The sequence below is a fragment of the Pantherophis guttatus genome, chromosome 5 (genome assembly GCF_059756535.1).
Source record: "Pantherophis guttatus breed Tessera chromosome 5, ASM5975653v1, whole genome shotgun sequence".
NCBI classification, from domain to species: domain Eukaryota; kingdom Metazoa; phylum Chordata; class Lepidosauria; order Squamata; family Colubridae; genus Pantherophis; species Pantherophis guttatus.
This window is the reverse complement of record NC_142067.1, coordinates 79,865,147-79,888,649: the sequence shown is the minus strand read 5'-3', so window position 1 is coordinate 79,888,649 and position 23,503 is coordinate 79,865,147. Positions and strand designations below refer to the sequence as shown.

Genomic DNA, 23,503 nt, shown 5'->3' with positions numbered 1-23,503 from the left:
AAGTGATATATATAGGGGAGTGGAGCAAATGGATAGAGTTGAATAAATGTTAAATTAGGATATATGGGGTAGGCTGCTTAGAAATGTTATATTAATATACATAAAAGATTAAATGTTAAAGTAGGATTTATTATATAGTTTTAAAGTGGAAGGTTGTTTTGAAATGTTGTATTAATATATAGATATAAGTATGGAGGAGGAGAAAAAGGGCAGATTATTGCTAAATTGGGAGTTACAATAATATTATAAGTTATAAATTAGAAGTTATACAATGTTAGTAGAATGTTATTTTGAAATGTATGGTAAAAGGGGGAAGTAACAATATTAATAATATTATTAGTAAGTAAGGGTCAGTATTGAGAGGAGGGAGTAAGGGGATGGTAAAATATTATATAATCTGTTATGAATTGGGTTTTTGTTGTGAAGAAGTCACAGGGAGGGATGGGTGGTGAGGGGGGGTTAGGGTGGAGGGGGGGAGAAAAATGGGGGGAAAATTTGTATTCAAAACTTTTTTAATAATAAAAAAAAAGAATGGAGAAATCATATGATATCAATAAGGATACCATTCAGAATGCATAAGCTGTAAGATACACATAAGAAAGGTTAAATGATTCTTAGAATGCTGCTGTTAAACGTGGAGAAGATAATTTGTAATTGCCCTTTTCTCAACACGATTGTACAATCTCTTTCAAACCCGATATCATTTGCAGTTTTTAACCTAATAATAAATCCAATGCGAATGTAATAATAACAAAAGACAGCAACACAATATGTTCTGTGCCCACCAGATGAGTTGTGATTAAAACTTCCAAAACATACCAAAAACATCCAGTTAAGGAAAACTTCTTTTTCAACTACAGAGTTTGTATCTTTTAAAATATGAATATTGTATACTGAAGAAAAAGATAAACAGAATGATGGAATTGCCTGATTCAGAAAGCCTGAAGTCCACACTATTTCTACTACATCTGCTTAAATTAGAATTTGTCCCTTTGTCCATTAGTCATCTCCTGTCACATCCTCTCTCCATCCCTATAAAAATGCTTACACATGAGAATGAAGAAGTATGATTAAAAAAAGAGGAGAATTTGTGAAACTATACCTAGCTAGAAGTTATGGTGGGTTTTTTTTCATCCTGCAAGGGATCATGAAATTTGTACTTTACAACTAACAGCAGGTAGAGCAGGATTATAATGTGACATGGGAAAGCTCCATTCCCCAGTCTTATCAACCTTTCCTTTAATCAGGCTTTTAAATATCAGATTAGTGCTGTTCCATTCTTTCAGAGTCATTTTCCATGAGATGGACACCCATAAGAGCCTTGGTGGTGCAGCAGACTAAAGTGCTATTAAGTAGCACCAGCTGCCTGCAATTACTGCAAGTTCAAATCTCACCAGGCTCAAGGTTGACTCAGCCTTCCATCCTTTCGAGGTAGGTAAAATGAGGACCTGGATTGTGGGGGCAATAAACTGACTTTGTATAAAAAAGAACACCGCTTTGGGGGGGGCGAAAGCCCTATTAAGCAGGTATATACAAAAGTATGAAGGCTATTGCTTAACGCATTGTAAGCCGCCCTGAGTCTCCGGAGAAAGGGCGGCATATAAATCGAACCAATAAATAAATAAACAATAAAATATCAATTTGACAGATAGACAAACAGACAGACAAACCTTTTCAGAAAAGAATGCTAAACCCATGTCACTTTCAGTGCACAAGAACTTACATAATAACAGAATTAAGTTTACCAGATAGCTAAACCTGCAGTTTAGCCCTATGATACAACTTGCCTTTTTGCCAAACCCAGCCCTACCTCCCACTAAGAAGCATGATGGGTTATGCTTTTCCTGAAATCTGGTAATAAAGCAAAAAACTGACCAAATACTTTCTTTAATTTGACCTGCACTGAAACTGTAGGGACAGCACTGTTCCCCAGCCTTGTTCTTGAGAGTTCAGCCATTTATGCCACACACTGTTCTGTTCAAAGTAGGATAGCTGTATATTAACAAAGCTATGAAAAAGATCTCTAAATGATTACTAAGATATTCACTCCTGAAGCAAAACGTCTTCAAAAGAAAAAACAAGAAAGTCCAGTTGCCTCCTGAAAAAGCACTTTGGGACTATAATCTGATATAAAACATACGGTATTATGCATTGATGTGTTTACCCTGAAATGTTTTATATTATGTTTAATATAGGGCTGAAATGTAAAATTTGTTACTACTGGTTTTCTGGGCGTGGCTTGGTGGTGGTGGGTAATGTGATGGTGGGCGTGGCCAACTTTTAAAAAAAAAAAAAATTCAAAGCATTTTTTCTAATGGTTTGAAAAGCCTCTCTGCCGATCAGGGAACTCAGCTGGGATTGTCAGACACTTTTCAAAGCATTTTTTTACACCTCTTTGGCCAAGAGGTTGCAGAAAAAAATGCTTTGAAAAGCATCTGATGATCCCAGCTGAGCCGCACGATCATCAGAGGCTTTTTTTTTTACTTTTAAAAGCATTTTTTCATTGGAAGAGGTTGTAGAAAAAATGCTTTTAAAAGTAAAAAAAAAAGCGCATCTGATGATTGTGCGGCTCAGCTGGGCATGGGGGGGGTTGCACAGGGATTTTTGCTACCGGTTCTCCGAACCACCCGCTGCCATCACTACCGGATCAGGTGATCCGGTCCGAACCAGGAGCATTTCACCCCTGGTTTAATATAAATAATGTTATATAATGTTAATAATGTTTAAAATAATAATTTAAAAATGTATTTGTTTAAAAAGAGAAAAAGATTGTAGACTCTCATTCTAAAAATGCCCAACCAGAATTAAGACTCAAAATTATAAGTTTTAAGAATGTAATTCCAAATAACATGGCATTATTTGTTTTTATTTTCTGCAAAAGCCAACCAAGTAAATTTTTTAAAATACCGAAGAATAAAAGAAGCAGTATTTCCAGGAATTGGCAGAGATGAGAGTGCCTAATCTGACCCTGACTTCAAATCAGTATAGCACACAAGCCAACTAAAACCCTTCAAAACATCCTAAGCAGACCAAAAGACCCAACAACTCCAGAAGAAAAAACAGGAGTCATCTGCAAGAAACAATGTAAGGACTGCAACAACCACTATGTAAGACAAACAGGCAGATGACTGGCAGAATGCATCCACGAACACCAACTAGCAGAAGACATAATGAAAATTCTTTAATTTCACAATTTATAGACAGATGTAACTATAATTTCAGTTGGGAAAATGTGACCATCCTAGACCAAGCCAAGTCCAAAAATGCCAAGTGTCAGGGTAGTGATTTAAAAGCTGACCAGCTGCTACAATGATGCACTGATGTAATGATGGGAATGAGTCAGCAAGATTTTTGGCTGTTATCCCTTTAAGAGCCTGTACAATAACAAGAAGCCCTGTTAGGGCGTCTCTCTCTCGCCATGTGTTCTTCCCTGCTGTAATTTACTGATTGTTTGACTTCTGCCTATAGTACGTGTATGTATAGTATATATTCTTTTGTAGATAAAAACCACTATTTATTACAAACCTCTGTTTGCTGTTATTGGTCCTGGATTGTCTCATGAATTAAAGCTGTGCGCACTCTGACACCAAGGAATTTCTAAAAGCCTGGCACTCTGACAAATTAGCCATCAATAGACATATAGACATTAACAATATGTATATGTTTATACAAAAGAAACTATCACCCAGCCAAAAAAGGAACAAAAAGACCCAAGCATCTCTCCACCAGCAATTAGCATCCAGATTAGCATAGATTAACTCCAAGGTTAACATCAGACCAACAATCAAGTAAACAATATCCCAATCAAGAAACTGCCAAAGAAGCCACAGGAAACAGCCCAACCAAAGAATCTCTAAGAGCACTCCCACCAACACTGACAGGCAAGCCACCAGAATATAAAGTGACGGCAAACTGCACTACTTACTAGCATTGACAATGTTACCTAGTTTGGGTAATGAAACATCTGCAAAAAAACAAGCAACCTCAGAGACCACCAAGGACCCCTCATGTCAACCCTGAGCTACAAATGTTCTCCTTTATTAGCACTGACTTCAAAAGCTATCTTTACCATGGCAGGCTTAATAAAACATTAAATCCAAAGGAGCATCTCCCCCTTGTAAATACAGCAATGAAAAAAAATTAAGGTATTTTTTTAAAGCATAAAATCCTACTTTTTGAAATGTCATTTTCTATTACAATTTTCTTTTTTAAATTAAAAACAACTACACTCTTCTTTGACTTAAAATTCAGAAAATAGGAATTAAAGGATATAAAAACCAATTACAGAAACAAGGACCCTTTTGCAATGGTACAAAACATAGTCTAATCATTTCCACAAATGTTAATATGTAAAGTTGAAAAATTAGGCCACCATACTACCACAATTCTGAGCAGGGGCGCTACTGATATACAAGGTGCCCTTGTGCAGAATTCTACCTAGTGTGTACACACATCTACTATTAGTCTTTTTTTTTTAATCTTGCAACTGGCATATCCCTCATTCAGTGCCATTGTGCGATACACAATTTTATATTCTATAAAATAAATCCATTCTTAATATCCTGCTTGGCATTTGTTTAACCCATGTAAAAGTCATGCTCCTTTTAGAGATTAGGTCATATCTTTAATGAAAGAATGACCTTAAAATTGGCTCAATCTGCAAGGACATCTACAATCAAACTAATCGGTAGTAAGACATAACATCAGTAAGAAAGCTGATGTTATTCTTCCTATTATGAAAGTTTTAAATTTATGCTTCCTGGCAATAATCCACTAACAGACAGATTGGTTCTTATTTAAGAGACTACTGCAAAAACACAGAATCCTTGTAAGATCATTTTATTAGTTCTCAAAATATTGCCGATGCATATCTAAACTATTGCATTTGACTAACTTGCAAACATTTTAGTTTATATTAGAAGATGGAATCACATTTTTATTAGCATAAAAATTAGGTTTTACTGTTGCTAAGGAACAATGTTATAATAAAGAAGTGCAGTATTTTCAAAAGCATTGCACCGGCCAGTATGAAATGGCTCGGTTACTAAAGAATTACAACTACAACAAAGCAAACAAATGGATGCCAAGAGAATGGAGCAATAGATGCCATTCATTCTCTCTTGAAAAAAGACAGGACAGACAGAAGGTGCAAAACAGCCTTACCATCATCAAGTGAAGAAGAATTACCCATGATAAAGGGATGTAAATGGGGAAAGCTTGAAGAAATATGAGTGGAAAGAAAAAGAAAGGCACCACTAGAAATGCAGAGAAAAAGAAAAGAAAAAAGTGTGAGGAGAAAAGGAACAGATCTATACACATACTTAACAACAGGACTAACAGTGTTTTTCCTCCCAAAGCTTTGCATGTATGAATCATAGATAAAACAAAGAAAAAAGTCCCTTTGATACAACATTCACATTAAAAACAAATAATGCTTACAATCCAACCAAGAAACCTTTCACTAATTCTGTTCTAATATAAATACTTGAAAGTCTTCACACCAAGAAAAATATATTAAATAAATGCATTCTTTGGGGAGTGTGCACATGACGATGTCTATATTCATTTGACATTTAAATAAAACATTTCCATAAACAAATTAATCTCACATTTCTAGTTTGTGTACCACAGTGAAATAATATTGCAATACTATACACAGTGCAATACTATGCTTCATTTCCCTCTGTAAGAAATGAGCTGGTAAAATGAACATTTTGTTTCACCATTGCTGAAGTTCAGGCTGCAATGGTTCATGGTATCACTGCCAAGAAACTTACCAAGACGGTGGTGAGAACATTTCTCACATCTCATATATTTCACCGTCATCTCCTTTGCCCTACATCTGTCCTCAAATCTACTCTAACATTGCTCATAAATAATTTAATCTATTTTTATATTTCTTTTCTCCATTTTCAAGTGATTAACAATTTTAAATATTTTCTCTAGCATACAACAGATACATAATGCTTTCATTTTTATTATTCTGTACATAATTCTGTATCTCAAAAAAGGCTTTTATTTTCTTTTATTATTTCTAAATCTTACCAAAATACAAAAAGACTTTGAACAACTTCACAGTATAAAAAGCAATATTAATGTTTTAATTTTCTATCATTATTATTCTCATTTAGTACTCTGACCTTCACTTATGTTAACTAAATATTATAATTGTAATTCTGATTCAAAGACAAGAAAACCATGTCGCATATTAGTATTCTATGTTCTTCTCAGTCTAAGCTAATGTTACAAATCTGTTGGACTTCATCAACAGCTAATATTTATAAGAAGCAAGTAATCCGGAGAATAACAATTCAAGGCTGGTTTATGGCTGATAAGAATAAATGAACCTAAAACTGCTATACTTCAGTATGTATTTAGTAAGCAAAAAGCAGAATATTAAATACATATTAAAATACATAATTATTTTGTAATTTCATTTTCTGAAATCATTCTTTTTGTTAAAAAACTTGGCTTATTTGAACAACTGCCTATTAAAAGCATATTAAAAATATTATTCCAAAATAAAGATTAATTTCTGCCCTATTTTAATTTTAATAGTATGAGCTTCTTGAAGAAATCATATCATAAAAGTAACACAGCATGCTACCAATGTTATGTAGTAATGCTTACAATTTAGAATACAAAGATTCTCCTCTTACAAAACCATGTCTTCTGGAGCCCAGTTGTTACAGAACTGAGTGATTGAAGCAGATGATACTAGAATATTTCCATATGAAAATGACACTTGGTTTGCTAACAGATATGTGATCACAGCAGAACACCTCACTTTCCAGCCTGAGTATACTATCTTTACAATTTAGAACACTTCTTAAGGACAGCAAATTTATGAAAAATGTAAAAATATTTAAATTTTCTCAAGATAGGAAACCTGATTAAAACGCTTCACGAAGTCACCTTAATTCCAAAGTTAGTTATTACAAAGCTCTACTACTTCTTTTGAACTAACAACCATTAAAGATAAATTTTTTAAAAACTCTAGTTTTTTAAATAACTTAATACATTGATTTTATAATAAAGATGTCAACTGATTACAATTTAGAAATACTCCTTTTATATAGCAACCTGATCATATATATGTAAAATTTACTTCAGCTTACCGATGTCATTGCTTCTTTCAGTGGATTCCTTTTCTAAGGTGCTGGACAAAGAACAGCTCACCAAATCTACTTTTGGAATTTCATTCCTGCAGTTAGAAACAAGAGAGATGTGGTTGCGCGACAGTTTCCACAATTCCTGGAGGAAACGTCTTATTTAGATCCGTTCCAGTCGGGTTTCAGGTCTGGGCACAGCACGGAAACGGCATTGGTCGCGTTGGTAGATGATCTCTGGAGGGCTTGGGACAGGGGTTGCTCCTCTGTTCTGGCCCTGTTAGACCTCTCAGCGGCTTTTGATACCATCGACCATGGTATCATGCTGCACCGGTTGGAAGAGTTGGGGATGGGGGGCACCGTGTTAGGGTGGTTCTCCTCCTTTCTCTCAGACCGGTCGCAGTTCGTGTTGGCAGGGGGGCAGAGGTCAACCTCGAGGCCTCTCATTTGTGGAGTGCCTCAGGGGTCGGTCCTCTCGCCCCTTCTGTTCAACATTTATGTGAAGCCGCTGGGTGAAATCATCCGTGGCTTTGGGGTGAAGTACTATCAGTACGCTGATGACACCCAGCTGTACATCTCCACCCCAGGCCACCCCAACGATGCCCTTGAAGTGATGTCCCAGTGCCTGGAGGCTATGCGGGTCTGGATGGGGAGGAACAGCTCAAGCTCAACCCTTCCAAGACTGAGTGGCTCTGGCTCCCGGCATCCTAATATAGTCAGTTGACTCCATCACTGACTATCAGGGGCAAGTTTTTGGCCCCCGCGGAGAGGGCGCGCAACCTGGGAGTCCTCCTGGATACGCAGCTGTCCTTGGAGGAACATCTGACGGCTGTAGCCAGGGGGACCTTCTGTCAGGTTCGCCTGATTCACCAGTTGCGGCCCTTTCTTGATCGGGATTCCCTGTGCACAGTCACTCATGCCCTCGTCACCTCGCGCCTGGATTACTGCAATGCTCTCTACATGGGGCTCCCCTTGAGGAGCACCTGGAGGCTCCAACTGGTCCAGAATGCGGCCGTGTGGGTAATTACCGGAGCCGCCTGGCGCTCCCACATAACACTGCTCCTGCGTGAGCTGCACTGGCTCCCAGTGGTCTTCCGGGTGCGCTTCAAGGTGTTGGTTACCACCTTTAAAGCGCTCCATGGCATAGGACCTAGTTATCTTCGAGACCGCCTGCTGCTACCGATGACCTCCCACCGACCTGTGCGCTCCCACAGAGAGGTCCTCCTCGGGGTGCCATCAGCCAAACAATGTAGGCTGGTGACCCCCAGGAGGAGGGCCTTCTCTGTGGGGGCACCTACCCTCTGGAATCAGCTGCCCCCAGAGATAAGGAGAATCCAAGACCTCGGTGCCTTCCGCCGTGTCCTTAAAACTTTCTTTTTTCAGCAAGCCGGGCTGGCTTAACATATTTTTTAACATATTTTTAATTTTTAATTGGTTTGTTATCTTAAATTGGGGCCAAATTAATATATATACTTTTAATTGTTTTTTAATGTTTGTATTGTATGTTTTTATCTGGCTGTACACCGCCCTGAGTCCCTCGGGAGAAGGTGGGGTATATAAATTCGAAATAAAATAAAAATAAAATAAATTTCCACTTTTTAGCTTTGGGGAAAAAGAAGCATTCCTCTATGCTACTCCAGTGTCACCCCAAGCTGTCAGAGATACCCATCTCTCATAAAGCAGCACACTACTTGGATTAACTTAGAGCCTTGGTACTACAGGGGTTTAAGGCACCCTGTTATTAAGCTTATTAAGACCAGCTGCCTGCAATTACTGCAGGGTTCGAATCTCGCCAAGGCTCAAGGTTGACTCAGCCTTCCATCCTTTCTAAGGTAGGTGAAATGAGGACCCAGTTTGTGGGGGCAATAAGCTGACTTTGTATAAATATACAAAAGGATGAAGGCTATTGCTGAGCACATTGTAAGCCGCCCTGAGTCTCCGGAGAAGGGCGGCATATAAATCAAAAAAAAAAAAAAAAAAAAAAAACTTTATCTTGTTTCTCCTTAACACCTGTCAAAAGAACTTATTTTAGACACACTAATATCCTAAATGATGTCTTGAATATTAGCTGTGCCTTGATACTGAAGATAACTTGTCCGTAATCTGAAAAATAATTTCAGCCTCTCTCAATCATATTAGATGAAGGAAAATTAATTCTGCAAACTCAACTGTAAAACATATGAGGTGTCCAGCTACAACAAAATAGTTAAGCACTCCAGTGGTGGGTTGCTCCCGGTTCTTTCCGGTTCTATAGAACCGGTAGTAAAACTGGTGGGAGGCACCCAGCACAATGTCATCATTGGTGATCTGTGCGTGCGCAGAAGCTTCTCTGCATGCACAGAAGAGCGCACGTGTGAGTGAAGTGAACACGTGCATGTGATTCCGCTGCGAATCGGTAGTAAAGGTAAGTGGAACCGACCCCTGAAGCACTCCCTAGGTCTGTTGCTAGAACCTTTAGCATGATTTGTATTGGCATTAAGTGTTTGAATTACTAATACCCTTCTACTGACCATCTGAAATGGGAGCTTTCTGCATTGTATAAATGGGTAGAATTAAAAGGGTTAGCTTTCCTTTAGACCCTAATATCTGGGAGTTTCAACTCAGAAAGAGGTAGCTATATTTTTGAAAAGGAAAAGGATCATTCATATGTTATAAATTGTGCCATTTATTCCCAGACCCGACCAAACTGATGACCTTTTACTTCCCAAAACCACAAGCTCTTTAACAGAACATTCCATTTCTTGAATATTCATATTTATCTATAGTATATGAATATTTTGATTATTATTAATGTCATTCTTTCTTAAAATAGTTTAGACTCATTCTAGATTGTATGGTATGGAATTTTTATGTTTTCCTTCAACTTAAAGATGCAGAACAGTCCAGTACATCTTTTTTACTGGTAGATATAATATTTATTTTCAGAACATGTCTTCTTTTGAAATGAATTATAGAATATAACATTTGAAAGGGATGTTGAAGATCATGTAGTCCAACCCTCTATCCCATCAGCCATGGTGGCACTGTGGTTAGAATGCAGTATTACAGACTAACTTTGCCCACAGCCAGGAGTTTATTCCTGACCAGCTCAAGGTAGACTCAGCCTTCCATCCTTCTGAGGTTGATAAAATGAGGACCCAGATTGTTGCGGGCAAACATGCTGACATTTGTAAACCACTCAGAAAGTGCCGTAAATCACTATGGCGTGTTATATAAGTGCTATTGCTATCGGGGATTTAATATTGCAGCATTTTTAATGACCATCTGGCTTCTGTTTAAACTCCTCTAGCATAGTCACCATCACCACCACCCTTTGTAATGCAGCAGCTCTTACTGTTGGATTCCCCACCCCCATGATTCCAAATGAAATTATTTAATCACATTTCACTTTGTCTGGAATAATTCTGACCTGTCTTCCATGTAATAGCCCTTCAGATACTAGAAGACAATTGTCATTTCTCCCTATGGTCTTAGCTCTAGGTGACCAGACGTCCCGCTTTTGGCGGGACAGTCCCGCTTTTGAGCAATTTGTCCCGCGTCCCGCGGCGTTTCAAAAAAGTCCCGATTTTTCTTGAGCCCCAGCTGATGGCTAGAAGAAAAAAAAACTGTTTAAATTCTTGCCCGGGGCTTCAAAGGGCCGCCCTACAGGCAATCAGTGTAAAGCAGTTTTTTTTCCCCCTAGCTAAGCTTCAGAAACGAAACCGAAACCAGGGTCTTTGGTGCAGCGTGACAAAATGAGGCAGAGAGAGATTTATTTTTATTTTTATTTTTCCTCCCCAAAAAAGGTAGGTGAAAAACTGCAAACAATGGGAAATTTAGGAGGAGAGTTCAAGATTTTAAAACACAAAGGAAAAAAAGCTGTATTTAACTAGGGAATTGTAATAATTGAGATACTATTAATAGTATATTGTGTTGAAAGCAGAAATGGTTAAGTTGTGGTTCGGAGGAATATATGGGAGAAATTATTTGGTTTATTATTATTGGTAAATATAATTAATTGATTTGTAAGAAATTGGATTGCATGGAAATAATTGGAATATTCATGTTCATATTGATTAATATACAAAAAAGATAGTTTTATAACTAATTGATTTATATTAAAATGTTGAATTTGTATTAAACAACTGTATTACATAATTACATAATTAAACAATGTGAGGATGGATATAAAAATAGATGACAATGGGAAGGGGTATAATATAGAATAGAAGGGAAAAATTGAATTTGATTAAGATTAGAGATGAGGATGAAGGGTAAATTAGTTTTTTTAAAAAATAGATGAGGAATAAATATGGCAAAAAGGAAATATAGAAATTGTAAATTTAATTGAAATGACTAAACGCTGTTTAAATTTGTGAACCAGCCAAATATTCTGTTCAAAGAAAATACATTGTATGTTTGTATGTGTGTTTCTAATTATTGCTATTTATTCATATTTGTTCTCTTTTATTCTTTAAAGTTTAACAATTCATTCTTTATCTTAATATCTTTATATTTGCTTGGGGTTGGCTTTCTTCCCTTTCATCTTTTTTATTGTACAGCAATCTTTCTCCTCAAACCTACCACCTCTCTCTTTTCTTTCCTTCTTACTTTCTCTTCCCCCCACCCTCTTTTTCTCCTCCCTACTTCCTCTTTCTTTCTCCTTCTCCTCCTCTCTTCCTCCCTCTCTTACCCTCACTCCTACTCTAATTTCCATTCCTTCATCCCTCTCTATTGCTGTAATCCTTTAATGCATATGGACTACTCAGAGGGCTGAAAAAGTTATTTTTGACTGGTCCTCACACTTTTGACCAGTCCTCGAATTTATGACTGTCCTCACATTTTACATTTTTGCCCTATCTTGTCATCATGGTGAAGAGAAGCAGTTGTGAAATGAGTGACATGGTTGTTAAGAATGCTGCATGGGCATAAATGTGAGGATGGTCATAAGTGTGAGGACCAGTCAAAAGTGCGAGGACCTGTCAGAAATGACTTTTTTCAGCTCTCTGGTTAGTCCTTTTGTGCATATGGACTACTCAGAGGGCTGAAAAAGTTATTTTTGACTGGTCCTCACACTTTTGACCAGTCCTCGAACTTACGACTGTCCTCACATTTTACATTTTTGCCCTATCTTGTCACCATGTTGAAGAGAAGCAGTTGTGAAATGAGTGACATGGTTGTTAAGAATGTTGCACGGGCATAAATGTGAGGATGGTCATAAGTGTGAGGACCAGTCAAAAGTGCGAGGACCTGTCAGAAATGACTTTTTTCAGCCCTCTGGTTAGTCCTTTTGTGCATATGGACTACTCAGAGGGCTGAAAAAGTTATTTTTGACTGGTCCTCACACTTTTGACCAGTCCTCGAACTTACGACTGTCCTCACATTTTACATTTTTGCCCTATCTTGTCACCTTGTTGAAGAGAAGCAGTTGTGAAATGAGTGACATGGTTGTTAAGAATGCTGCACGGGCATAAATGTGAGGATGGTCATAAGTGTGAGGACCAGTCAAAAGTGTGAGGACCTGTCAGAAATGACTTTTCAGCCCTCTGAGTAGTCCTTTTGTGCATATGGACTACTCAGAGGGCTGAAAAAGTTATTTTTGACTGGTCCTCACACTTTTGACCAGTCCTCGAACTTACGACTGTCCTCACATTTTACATTTTTGCCCTATCTTGTCACCATGTTGAAGAGAAGCAGTTGTGAAATGAGTGACATGGTTGTTAAGAATGCTGCACGGGCATAAATGTGAGGATGGTCATAAGTGTGAGGACCAGTCAAAAGTGCGAGGACCTGTCAGAAATGACTTTTTTCAGCCCTCTGGTTAGTCCTTTTGTGCATATGGACTACTCAGAGGGCTGAAAAAGTTATTTTTGACTGGTCCTCACACTTTTGACCAGTCCTCGAACTTACGACTGTCCTCACATTTTACATTTTTGCCCTATCTTGTCACCTTGTTGAAGAGAAGCAGTTGTGAAATGAGTGACATGGTTGTTAAGAATGCTGCACGGGCATAAATGTGAGGATGGTCATAAGTGTGAGGACCAGTCAAAAGTGTGAGGACCTGTCAGAAATGACTTTTCAGCCCTCTGAGTAGTCCTTTTGTGCATATGGACTACTCAGAGGGCTGAAAAAGTTATTTTTGACTGGTCCTCACACTTTTGACCAGTCCTCGAACTTACGACTGTCCTCACATTTTACATTTTTGCCCTATCTTGTCACCATGTTGAAGAGAAGCAGTTGTGAAATGAGTGACATGGTTGTTAAGAATGCTGCACGGGCATAAATGTGAGGATGGTCATAAGTGTGAGGACCAGTCAAAAGTGTGAGGACCTGTCAGAAATGACTTTTCAGCCCTCTGAGTAGTCCCTATACACATAGCCATGGCCACCCGGTCACATGACCAGGTAGCCACGCCCACCCAGTCACATGGCCTCCAAGCCACGCCCACACAATAAGCCACGCCCACAATGGTGTCCTTCTTACCAATGTTAAAATCTGTTCACCTTACCCTATAGACATAGCCATGGCCACCCGGTCACATGACCAGCTAGCCACACCCACCCAGTCACATGACCAGCTAGCCACGCCCACAAAATAAGCCACACCCACAATGTCCCTCTTTACCAATGTTAAAATCTGGTCACCTTATCTTAGCTTCCTAAACATACTTACCTAGGCTATCCTGTTTGTACCACTTAGTTAATTGTATCTTCCAACATATTAAAAATGTCATTCCAATAAAACTAATCCTTTTCATACTTAAAAGAATAAGGGCTTTATTCTTACATACTTATATAGTACTGACAAGAAAAAGAATAGTTTTTATCAATGATAATAAACATGTCCTGACAATGTCAATTATTTCAGGCCTGATACTTTCCTTTTTGATATTATAAAAGCTAATTTAGCACTGATTTCATTTTTAAATGATACCAATATTACCAGTAATAATAGACATACCTAATGTTCATGGAGGCAGAGAGATCCTATTAGTTAAACACTGTAGGTAATTTCAGAAACCCACTGGCAAACAGTAGATATAGTGATCATTATGTCATCATCTATCAAACAGACCAAACTAATCAGAAGTTGCTTAGGAAAAAGGCTCATATCCCATAACCAATCAGATTCGGTTATATTCTACATCCTGATAAATTTTCAGCTATTTGGAGAAGTAAGTTTATTTCACATAAATACTCCTATAAATGGCTTTATAAGTAATTTTTTTTTAAAAAAAATCTTAATTGCTACAAAAACTCAGCTAGTCTTATTTGACGATGGAAGACAATTATCATTATAAAAGTGAATCAAAATTATTTATTTACATTATTTAAGTACTATGGCAATCTTTTTAATAAGGTTTGTTAAAGGTATTTATACTGTATAAACTATAAAATTATTTTATCAATTTTAACTGTTTTTTCTAAAGACAGGAATCTTGTAAGACCCCAAAAGGAACCAAGGCTATTTATTTATTTGCTTGCTTGTTTGTTTGTTTGTTAAATTTACCCATCTTGCCTCAAGGTAACTATGCAATTTTATACTCCTTTATCACAAAAAGTCTAACTGGAAACAATAAGTAATACATATAACTCTACATTACATTACATTTTAACATTTTTTTATTGCATTATATATTTAATGTAATGTAATGCATAATATATCTTTGGTAGCAGGGGTGGATTCTAAAATTTTTTACTACCGGTTCTATGGGCGTGGCTTATTTTGTGGGCATGGTTGATAGTTATGTGACAAACAATTCTTTAGGATTTAGCAGAGGTACTGGTCTACCAGGCTTTTAACTGCTTGCAGAGCTGTACCAGTCTACCCATTTGTTTTTGGAGCATACCGGTCTACCCATTTGTTTTTGGAGCGCTCTGGTCTACCTATTTGTTTTTGGAGTACACTGGTCTACCACCACACTGCCTTCTACCGCTGATCAGCTATAGGGTGGCCCTTTGAAGTGCCGCGGCAAGAGTTTAAACATTTTTTTGCTGCTCTGCCACCACTGAGAGCATTGGAAAGAGCTTTCAGGCAGCTTGGCCTCAATTGCCAATCTATCACCACCGAGCGGTTTACAAGGAGTGGATCGGTTCTAGCTGATCAGTTGGGAGGCTTCGTGGCTTCTCAATTTAAAGCTAAGGTGTCTTTTTTCTCTCTCTCTCTTCTTTGTCAAGTAAGCCCTGGTTTTTTTCCTTCTAGCCATCAGCTGGGACTCAGGAGGCAGTGAATAGATTGGCAGAAGGGCCAGGCAGAGGTGGTATTTACCGATTCTCTGAACTACTCAAAATTTCCACTACCGGTTCGCAAGAACTGGGGAGAACCGGTAGCAACCCACCACTGTTTGGTAGCCATTATGCAAATTTTATAATTGTATTAAGATACTTTTTCTCAACTCTAATCAACCAGTGTTTTTATTTCATTTATAGTTTAATGATCAAGCTCAAACTACCATATTATGGATATAGTTTGTGAAGACTCAGCATCCTTGAGAAGGCTATGCTAGGGGCGGAATGGAAAGAAAGAAAAAGATGACTGGCAGCAAGGTGGATGAACTTAATAACATCAGTAATGAATGCACCACAGAGAAATCTAAAATGCCAAGTTGACAACAGATCATCCTGAATAAAATCTTATATCGTTATTAATGAGTTAATTAGAGAGAGCCAATTTAGTGTAGTGTTTAAGACATCAGGCTAGAAACCGGGAGACTGTGAGTTCTAGTACCAGCTTAGGCACAAAGCTAGCTATGTGACTTTGGGCCAGTCACTCTTTCAAAGCTCTAGGGAGGAAGCAATGGCAAAACTATTTCTGGAAAGCCTTGCCAAGAAAACTACAGGGACTAGTCCCAGGCAGTCACCAGGAGCTAATACTGATTTGGGCATCAGAAAAATAAAAGAAGGTTGATATCAACTTGACAACAGATAATCATTGTAGTTAAAAACAAATTATTAGCTCAAATACCTTGTTTGAATCAGAGGCACAACTGGTCTTTCTGGTCTTCTTGGTGGCAACGTACCAGGTCTGTTCAAAGAGTTTGTTTTTGGTGGTCGAGGTTTCTTGGGTGGTATAGCAGGAACAGAAGGCTTCTGTAAATCTAATGCTTTTTGCTCTCTCTCTGGTCTTTCTTCAAATCAATTTTCCATCCAAATAATTAAAAAAAGCCATTTTTAAGCCAAATGATCATATGCAATAGCTACAATAGTCAACAAAAAGAAAAAAAAACCCAAACCCTAGCAATTGATTTACTGTCACTACAAGTATATTATAGCTAGCTGCCTAGAGTCATTGAGAGTTGGGCAGCATACAAGTTTAATAAATTATGGTTCATCACACAGTTGGATGTTTAGACTGGATTTGGCATTTTTATACATCTATTGCAGGGATGGGTTCTAAAATATTTTACTACCGGTTCTGTGGGCGTGACTTGTTTTGTTGGTGTGGCTTGATGGTCATGTGACAGTGGGCATGGCTTGATGGTCATGTGACTGGGTGGGCATGGCCAACTCAATGTCACTCACGTCAAGGGGTGCCTCACCTGGCCCCTCCCTTCCCAGCCAAGCCTTGTCACACCCAGCCTCAATGTATCTATAGTTCTGTAAAAATGTTGTTCACCTTTTTTCAACTTTATTATCTACATACTATAGCTGTATTTTCAAGGACCACTGAAAGGAGGAAATGGCTCACATGCTTTGCCCAAGAGTGTGATAGGTAACAGGCTTTTAAGGGGCTGCCAGAAAGAAGGGGGGGGCAATGTATTTTCCAAAGTACCAGAAGGCAAAACAAGAAGCAATGGATGGAAACTGAACAAAGAGAGAAGCAACCTAAAACTAAGGAGAAACTTCCTGACAGTGAGAACCAATATAGGTGCAAAAATATTTCAGTCATAATTTCACATATAAAATAGCCATTCATGTAATACAACCTTCATATTGTTCAAAACAGTCATTAGTATTATAGCTGATGTTTGACAGCAAACCTAAAAGTCAAAGATCACAAGAGTGCTTCTTTCTCTGCATGTATACAAAATATCACATACCAGGAATAGTATATTAAGATGGACTTATACAACCTGATGTACAAAATAAACACATACATATTTATGCTCTGGACTATAGACATTGAATGCATGTAAATCCCTGAAAAATATGTGGTAGCCCTGGGCAAAAGAAAGGCAGTAAAATCACTCTAGGTGTAGGGACAGTGTAAAATATTAACACATGATAAATAATGGAACAATTAAAAATAATTGCATAGAGGTTTTTTTCTCTCTCTCTCTCTCCCTTCCTTCCTCATTCTTTCTCTTCTATCTCTCTCTCCTTCTTTCTTTCTTTCTTTCTTTCTCTCTTTCTGTCTGTCTGTCTGTCTGTCTCTCTCACTCTCACTCTCTCTCTCTCACACACACCTGGTCTGGGCACAAGGTAGCCGTTGTTACAGAAGTTCTCATTTCTCTCTATAATACACCTGATACTAATCGATACCCTATCTCTCAACTACGTAAAGCCTATGCATGTTTACTTGGCAGTAAGGCTACTCTCTTTCAATGGGATTTACTCCTAATAGATACACATGAATGCAGGTAGACAGCTAGCTCCGTTGTTTAATAGGCTGTGAGTAAAATTTCTACATTAACAAAATTTATACATAAACAACAGAATATAGGAGCAAAAAATCATAGCAATAGTCTGAGCTATGCTTTTCTTCTTTAAATGGAAGTACTACCCATTTTAACCAGACATTAAGACTCATTAGTTTGGAATACTAGTATGGCTTGCACTGAACCTTGACAGTACTTGTTTTCCTTACAAACTAGCTCAACTTTGTTTCCTTTAAATCTTGCTTTTGTTACACATACCGCCCGCTTCGGACCAAGAGCTCCGTTTTTAGAGAAAGAGAGTGGACTGAGGGGGTGGGGGCTTTGGAAATAAACGCAGAGCAAGAGAAAAGGGGAAAGGCGCGCTCTGGATTCAGAACTCCGAGCCTTCCCCGGAAGCCCTCCTTGTTCTTATTCTTCCCAATCCCTTCCCACTCCCGGATCCTTCTCCCCCGCTTCCTTTTGCTTCAAACTCCTTTTAGGGTGGGAGGGAAAACCAAATAAAAACGGGAAGGAGGCAAGGACAGAAAATGGTGCATGGTGGAGAGCATTTTTCAGCCACTTTCAGGGACTGAAAAGTTGAGGAGACCCAAGGAAGCAGCAACCGGCCAGGACTAAGACGCCCCCCGCTCTCACCCTCCACCATCTCACGCCGCCTTCTTTTTCTCTCCCTGCCCCCGTTCTTCTCTCTCCCGGGAAGAAGGGGATTAACCTTAAAAAAAAAAAGCTCTGCTGCTGAGCAGAGAAAGCAGTAGCTGGGAAAGATGTTGCTACAGAGTTAAAACAACAAAAAAATTGCCCTTCCCCTGTTCCTACCCTCCCTCTTTTTCTCCCCACCAGTTTCTTTTAGCTTTGGCTCTGGTGCCAAAAGAGAGAATTCTCTTTTGTTTGTGAAGTCCCCCTCCTTTTTTTCCCACCCAGCTGGAGAAAGACAGGAGAGGGCTGCTGCTGCCCCTATCAGATCCAGCACAGTGGCTGCATGCAAAACTGGTGGCTTCAGGAGGCGCTGGCCGGCAGGGAGAAAGGAGCCGGCACAGCAACCTTTGTAGCCACACAGCTGCAAAGCTTGCTGAACTCCCCCCATCCCCTGCCCCACTTGCCACCCCAAGTTGTGCCCCACTGCAAGACGCGCATTTTACCGCGGAGTGGCAGCTCCAGGTCATCTCTCTGCTGTTGTGTGCAGAGAGTGCGAGGCAACTAACTTCTCGCACTCAGAAGTTTTTCTTTACTTTGCAAGGTTTTTCCGTGCACACAATGGCTGAGAGACGACCTGAAGCTGTCAGTCTGTGCTCTGCCAGGCAAGCAGCAGAGCGAGTAAGCCAACGATCTGCCGGATTCCTGTAATCTGCAGTTTACTCGTGAGCACCATGCTCACGAGTAAACTGCAGATTAGAGGCAGGCAGCAGATTGCAGGCAGCGAAAGAAACCTGCCTCTTGCCTCCGTGCATCGAGGAGGCCAAGCAGCAGTGGGAAGAGCAAGGGATGGGAGGCGCAGAAAGTGGCTGCCAGTGATGCCCTCAGGTGAAGATGTGGGCGGGAAGGCTTGACCCCCCCTTAGGAGCCTCAATTTACTCATGAGCACCATTGGCCTTTGTCCCTGCCTCTCCCGGCCAATGATGCTCGCAAGTAAACTGCAGCTAGGATCTCCCACATGCTTCTCTCGCAGACCAGGCCAGCTGGGGGAAACACACAGGAAGAGTGCGATCTCCTGCACGCTCCCCTCCCTCCCCACGCGCATCGGTCCACCATCCGCTGCTGGTATCACCCCTCCACCAGCTCTCCCTCCCCCGCCCACCCGAGCCCTTCAGCCTTACCTTTGCCAGCAGTGGTGAGCAGAAGTACGGGGCTAGATTCTGCAAGTAGTGGCAGGGCGGGCGAGCATCGGGTGAGCGAGTGGGGACTGGTTCAGGGGCGTGGCCAGCCAAAGGTCACTAATGATTCGGGGAACCATGTCAAATTTCCACTAATGGTTCTCCTGAACCAGTCCAAACCAGTAGCAACCCACCTCTGATCTATTGAGTCCTTCCTGAGGACCTGGGATAGCAGATGTTATTTAATGGAGTTAAAAGTACTGTTGCAGGATGTAAGCTCTTCCAAGTAAAGCTGCTTTTTGCAATTGACTAATCATGATTTTGTCAATGCTGATGGTGCTCAAATGATGCTCTAGATCAGGGGTTGGCAACTTTAAACACTCAAAGAGCCACAAAAGTCCTAACTGGAAGCCCCCACCCCCCCCGTTCAATTCTGGAGTCAGCCGGAAGTCCAGTTACTCCACCATAGAATCTCCTCCTAGCGCAGTGTTCTTGTTCCTCTGCCAACTGGAAGTCCGGTTCCCGCCCCATAGAGTCTCCTCCTAGCATGGCGTCCTTTTTCCTTTACCTGTCCTAACTGAAAGCCCTATCAATTGTGGAGCCGACCAGTGACAGGGAGCCGCAGCAGAGGGATGAAAGACCCACAGGCAGCTCCAGAGCCACAGGTTGCTGACCCCTGCTCTAGATGTTTTAAGATTGCATCAAAGGCATCTATCATTATTGGTATTATCTTTGCTTTCTTTTGCCATAATAATAATAATAACAATAATAACAATAACAACAACAACAACAACAATAATAATAATAATAATCTTTTATTTATATTTATACTTATATAATAATCTCTATTTGCAGATCTTTGTGTTTTGTGATTTTCTCCAATTCTTTCTCTTCTATTCTGCTTTCTTCAGTCTGCTACGTACACTATCCAGACATTTTTGTCTTTATTAAATTATTAGTATATTTTTATTAACCAAATTGGATTTTTCACTTATAACTTTAAAAAAACAGAATTAATTTTCTGATGCTAAAATTTTTCAAAGTTTTTATTTTCAACAATAATAAATGTGAATCTTAATAACTTGCTACTGTTGCCTAATTTAAGAATATTATAAAAGAATTCTTAAAATGTAACTGAAATGTATAAGTAGTTTAAATCCATTTTCTTATATTCCAAAATATTATATAATTATCTAATATTTGAACCACAATTTAATGATTGGATGAGTTTAATGATTTAATGGACCAAGGGGAGTAGGGGGTAGGAAGGAAGGCTGTCTCAAGTCTGAATGCCCATTAAATTCAAATACAGATAACGGACCTAATTTGTAACCTGAAGTGATGTTTTATTCCATTTGCAGAGTTAAGTAATAAATTTAATTATTTGCATAAATTGATCCAACAATTTGGATCAATTGCATAATAATGCAAATGATATCAGTGGTCCATACTGCTTCAGAAGCAACAGCATTTGCTTGCTTTTTAGAATGGAAGTAAAGTTTTTTATGGTTATATCTGGGTTCTGTTGGATCAATATCTGGAGAATCAAAAGTTTTATACTGGAATAGCCTTGGATGTTCTCAAAAAGCTTTATTTATATTTCATTTAACATTTGGGGCTTTCTTTTAGAAAGAGAAATAACATGAAGTTTTAAAAAAACAAAAGAGAAACTCACAGAACTATACTTCATTGCTGATGCTTCTGGCACTATTTTACAAGTTGGAACTGATGGCATATGTGTCACACTCACAAGTTAATTTCTACACACTACAATATGGAATTCCCTTATTCCTGTTCCAGAAATTATATACAACAAAGATTTTCTTACCAGTGTTTCTGAGTCTCTGATTAAAAAGTTAGAACAGGCAAGAACTAAAATGTAAAGGTGATTTTCAAACAGAAGTACAATTCTTACCTTTTTCTTCTGTTCGATGAGGAAGGCATTCTGGCCTTTCAGGAGGAACCTTTTTAATTTCATGCTTTCTATCTGTTGTAGCTATCAAAAAGCATAATGTTAAATACTTAAAAAGAAGACAATAAAAAATATTTTATCTGCTCTAGTAATTTAGTAGTTTTTCGCTTAAAATGTGATAGGCTGTTCCTCTATGGATTAGATCTGTTTCCATTTCAATTAAACTCTGTTAAACTTGGATTTATTGTGTTAGATACAGTAAGTATCAAATGAAGTAAATTTCAAAATTTAAAATCACAAAAAGTGATTTCCACTGCTATAGCACTTAACAGGAAAAGGAAATTCACTGCTTTGGTTTGCTTATATGACAATGATCCATCACAGTAATTCTTATTGGATGTCAGTTTACAAGTGAGTTCAGCAATATTTCTGAATTGCCCAAAGTTGATTTTATCTCTATTGTAGCTGAAGCTTGAATACCCATAATCATATTTATGCCTCATATTATAAACTGACTAATTAATTAATTAAAGTGGAGAGAACCGGAAACGTCATGGCGAGAGTGGTTGGAGAATAGCAGGCTCTGACAAGCCTGGTGAAAATCCAGCCAGACAAACCGCTGTCAGGGGGTCTTCGGAGCAGATCTGTCTTCTAGGGATGGAGAAGAAGAAGAGGCACCTCGGACATCAAGAGGAACAGGCAAGTTCCTCGGAGGTCAGAGGAAACTCATCCGGTGGTGTCCATTGCGACCGTCATGAAGCTGGGGCAATCGGAATAAGAATTGTGCAGGAGCGGTGTTTTGGATGGAGTATTGAAACCAGGCGAATGACTGGCCAGCTCACAGGCAAAAAAGAAATATTTTAAAATTTTTAAAAAGAATTCTGGCATGGAAACAGCAGCTAATTAGCATCGGGGAATTTTAATGGAGGGAGAAAAACAAAGTGGAAGTGAAAGTACTAAAGCCCAAAACAGAGTTTGATATTTGGAATTGGAAACTGTATTTGGAAATATTAAAAACACTATAAGAAAAAGAAACCCAAAAGAAAATAGTTTTTGAATTGGACATAATTTTTTTTTAAAAAATTGGAACTTTAAAGAAAGAATAAAGAGAAACTCAAAATAGAAAAGCCCTGTAAAGGATATTCTAATTGGATTTGAAATTGGAGTGTAAACTTAAATTTGGGGTATATAAAAATCAAGAAGAGAAAGAAGAAATTTGAAAAACATTTGATAAGCAGATTTAAGACATGAATTGGATACTTTGTTAAGTTGTTGATTTGAAACTTGTGGATTGGAGAGAGACATCTACTGGTGGAAAAAAATTACTACACCGAACACTTTGAAAGCCAGAAAAAATTACAGTGACTTTGATCTACAAGAGCCGTGAGAAATTTTAAGGAGGATTTGTTTCTCTTTTCAGCTGTTTGACTTTGATAACCAAGGAGGTGGAAAAAAATAAAACTTTAAATTAGAATCAAAAACAAACCAGAACAGCAAAATGTGGCAGGAACTAATTGAGATGGTTAAAATGGTGCATTTATCATTCGATTTGGATAGGAAAAAAACAAGAATTTTGTCAGAACATACTCAACTGGATAAACAGGCTATGGACAAGAAGCAAGAAAACAGCATTGAAGATAAAGACTGATGAAAAATTAAATGATTACAATGGGAGTAAATGAAAAAAAGAGAAGAGTGAGCAGGAAACAACCAATAAAAAAGAAGCAAAGGAAGAGAAGGAAAGGAAAAGGGAAAAGGTTAGAAAAAAATATTTTTAAAGATTACAATGGGATTAACAGTGGTAAAAATAGAGAGGATAGGAAGAACCAAGAGAGACAAGAAAAAGGGAAGAGGGTAGAGAAAAAAAATTAAATGATTAAACTGAGATTAACAGTGGGGAAGTAAGAAAGGTGAGAGGAGAAAAGGGAAATAGATTAGATGGGAATTTAGGGCAAACTAAGCGAGTAATGGATCTAAAAATTAAAGGAAGGATACAGGACAAAAGACATAACAACTATAAAAAGAAAATGACAGAATGGAAAAGGAGGATTTTAAGAAGGGGTTTGTTGGATGGACCAAGAGAAAATAGTTAAAAGGC

At 38.5% G+C, this 23,503-nt stretch overlaps 1 protein-coding gene across 11 annotated transcripts in view; it reads right to left on the bottom strand.

Moving 5' to 3' along the window:
• The window catches only part of SH3KBP1 (SH3 domain containing kinase binding protein 1), a 404,503-nt gene that overhangs the window by 26,148 nt on the left and 354,852 nt on the right, over window positions 1–23,503 (bottom strand). For 9 of the 11 annotated variants that reach the window (XM_034434094.3, XM_034434103.3, XM_034434110.3 and 6 more), the window contains 3 exons: window positions 21,409–21,489; window positions 16,053–16,215; window positions 7,119–7,204 (listed from right to left, as the gene is read on the bottom strand). In XM_034434094.3, the coding sequence (XP_034289985.1) occupies window positions 7,119–7,204; window positions 16,053–16,215; window positions 21,409–21,489 (330 nt within the window). The remainder of the gene's footprint in view (window positions 1–7,118; window positions 7,205–16,052; window positions 16,216–21,408; window positions 21,490–23,503) is intronic. The other 2 variants (XM_034434130.3, XM_087871363.1) reach the window with 1 other exon arrangement.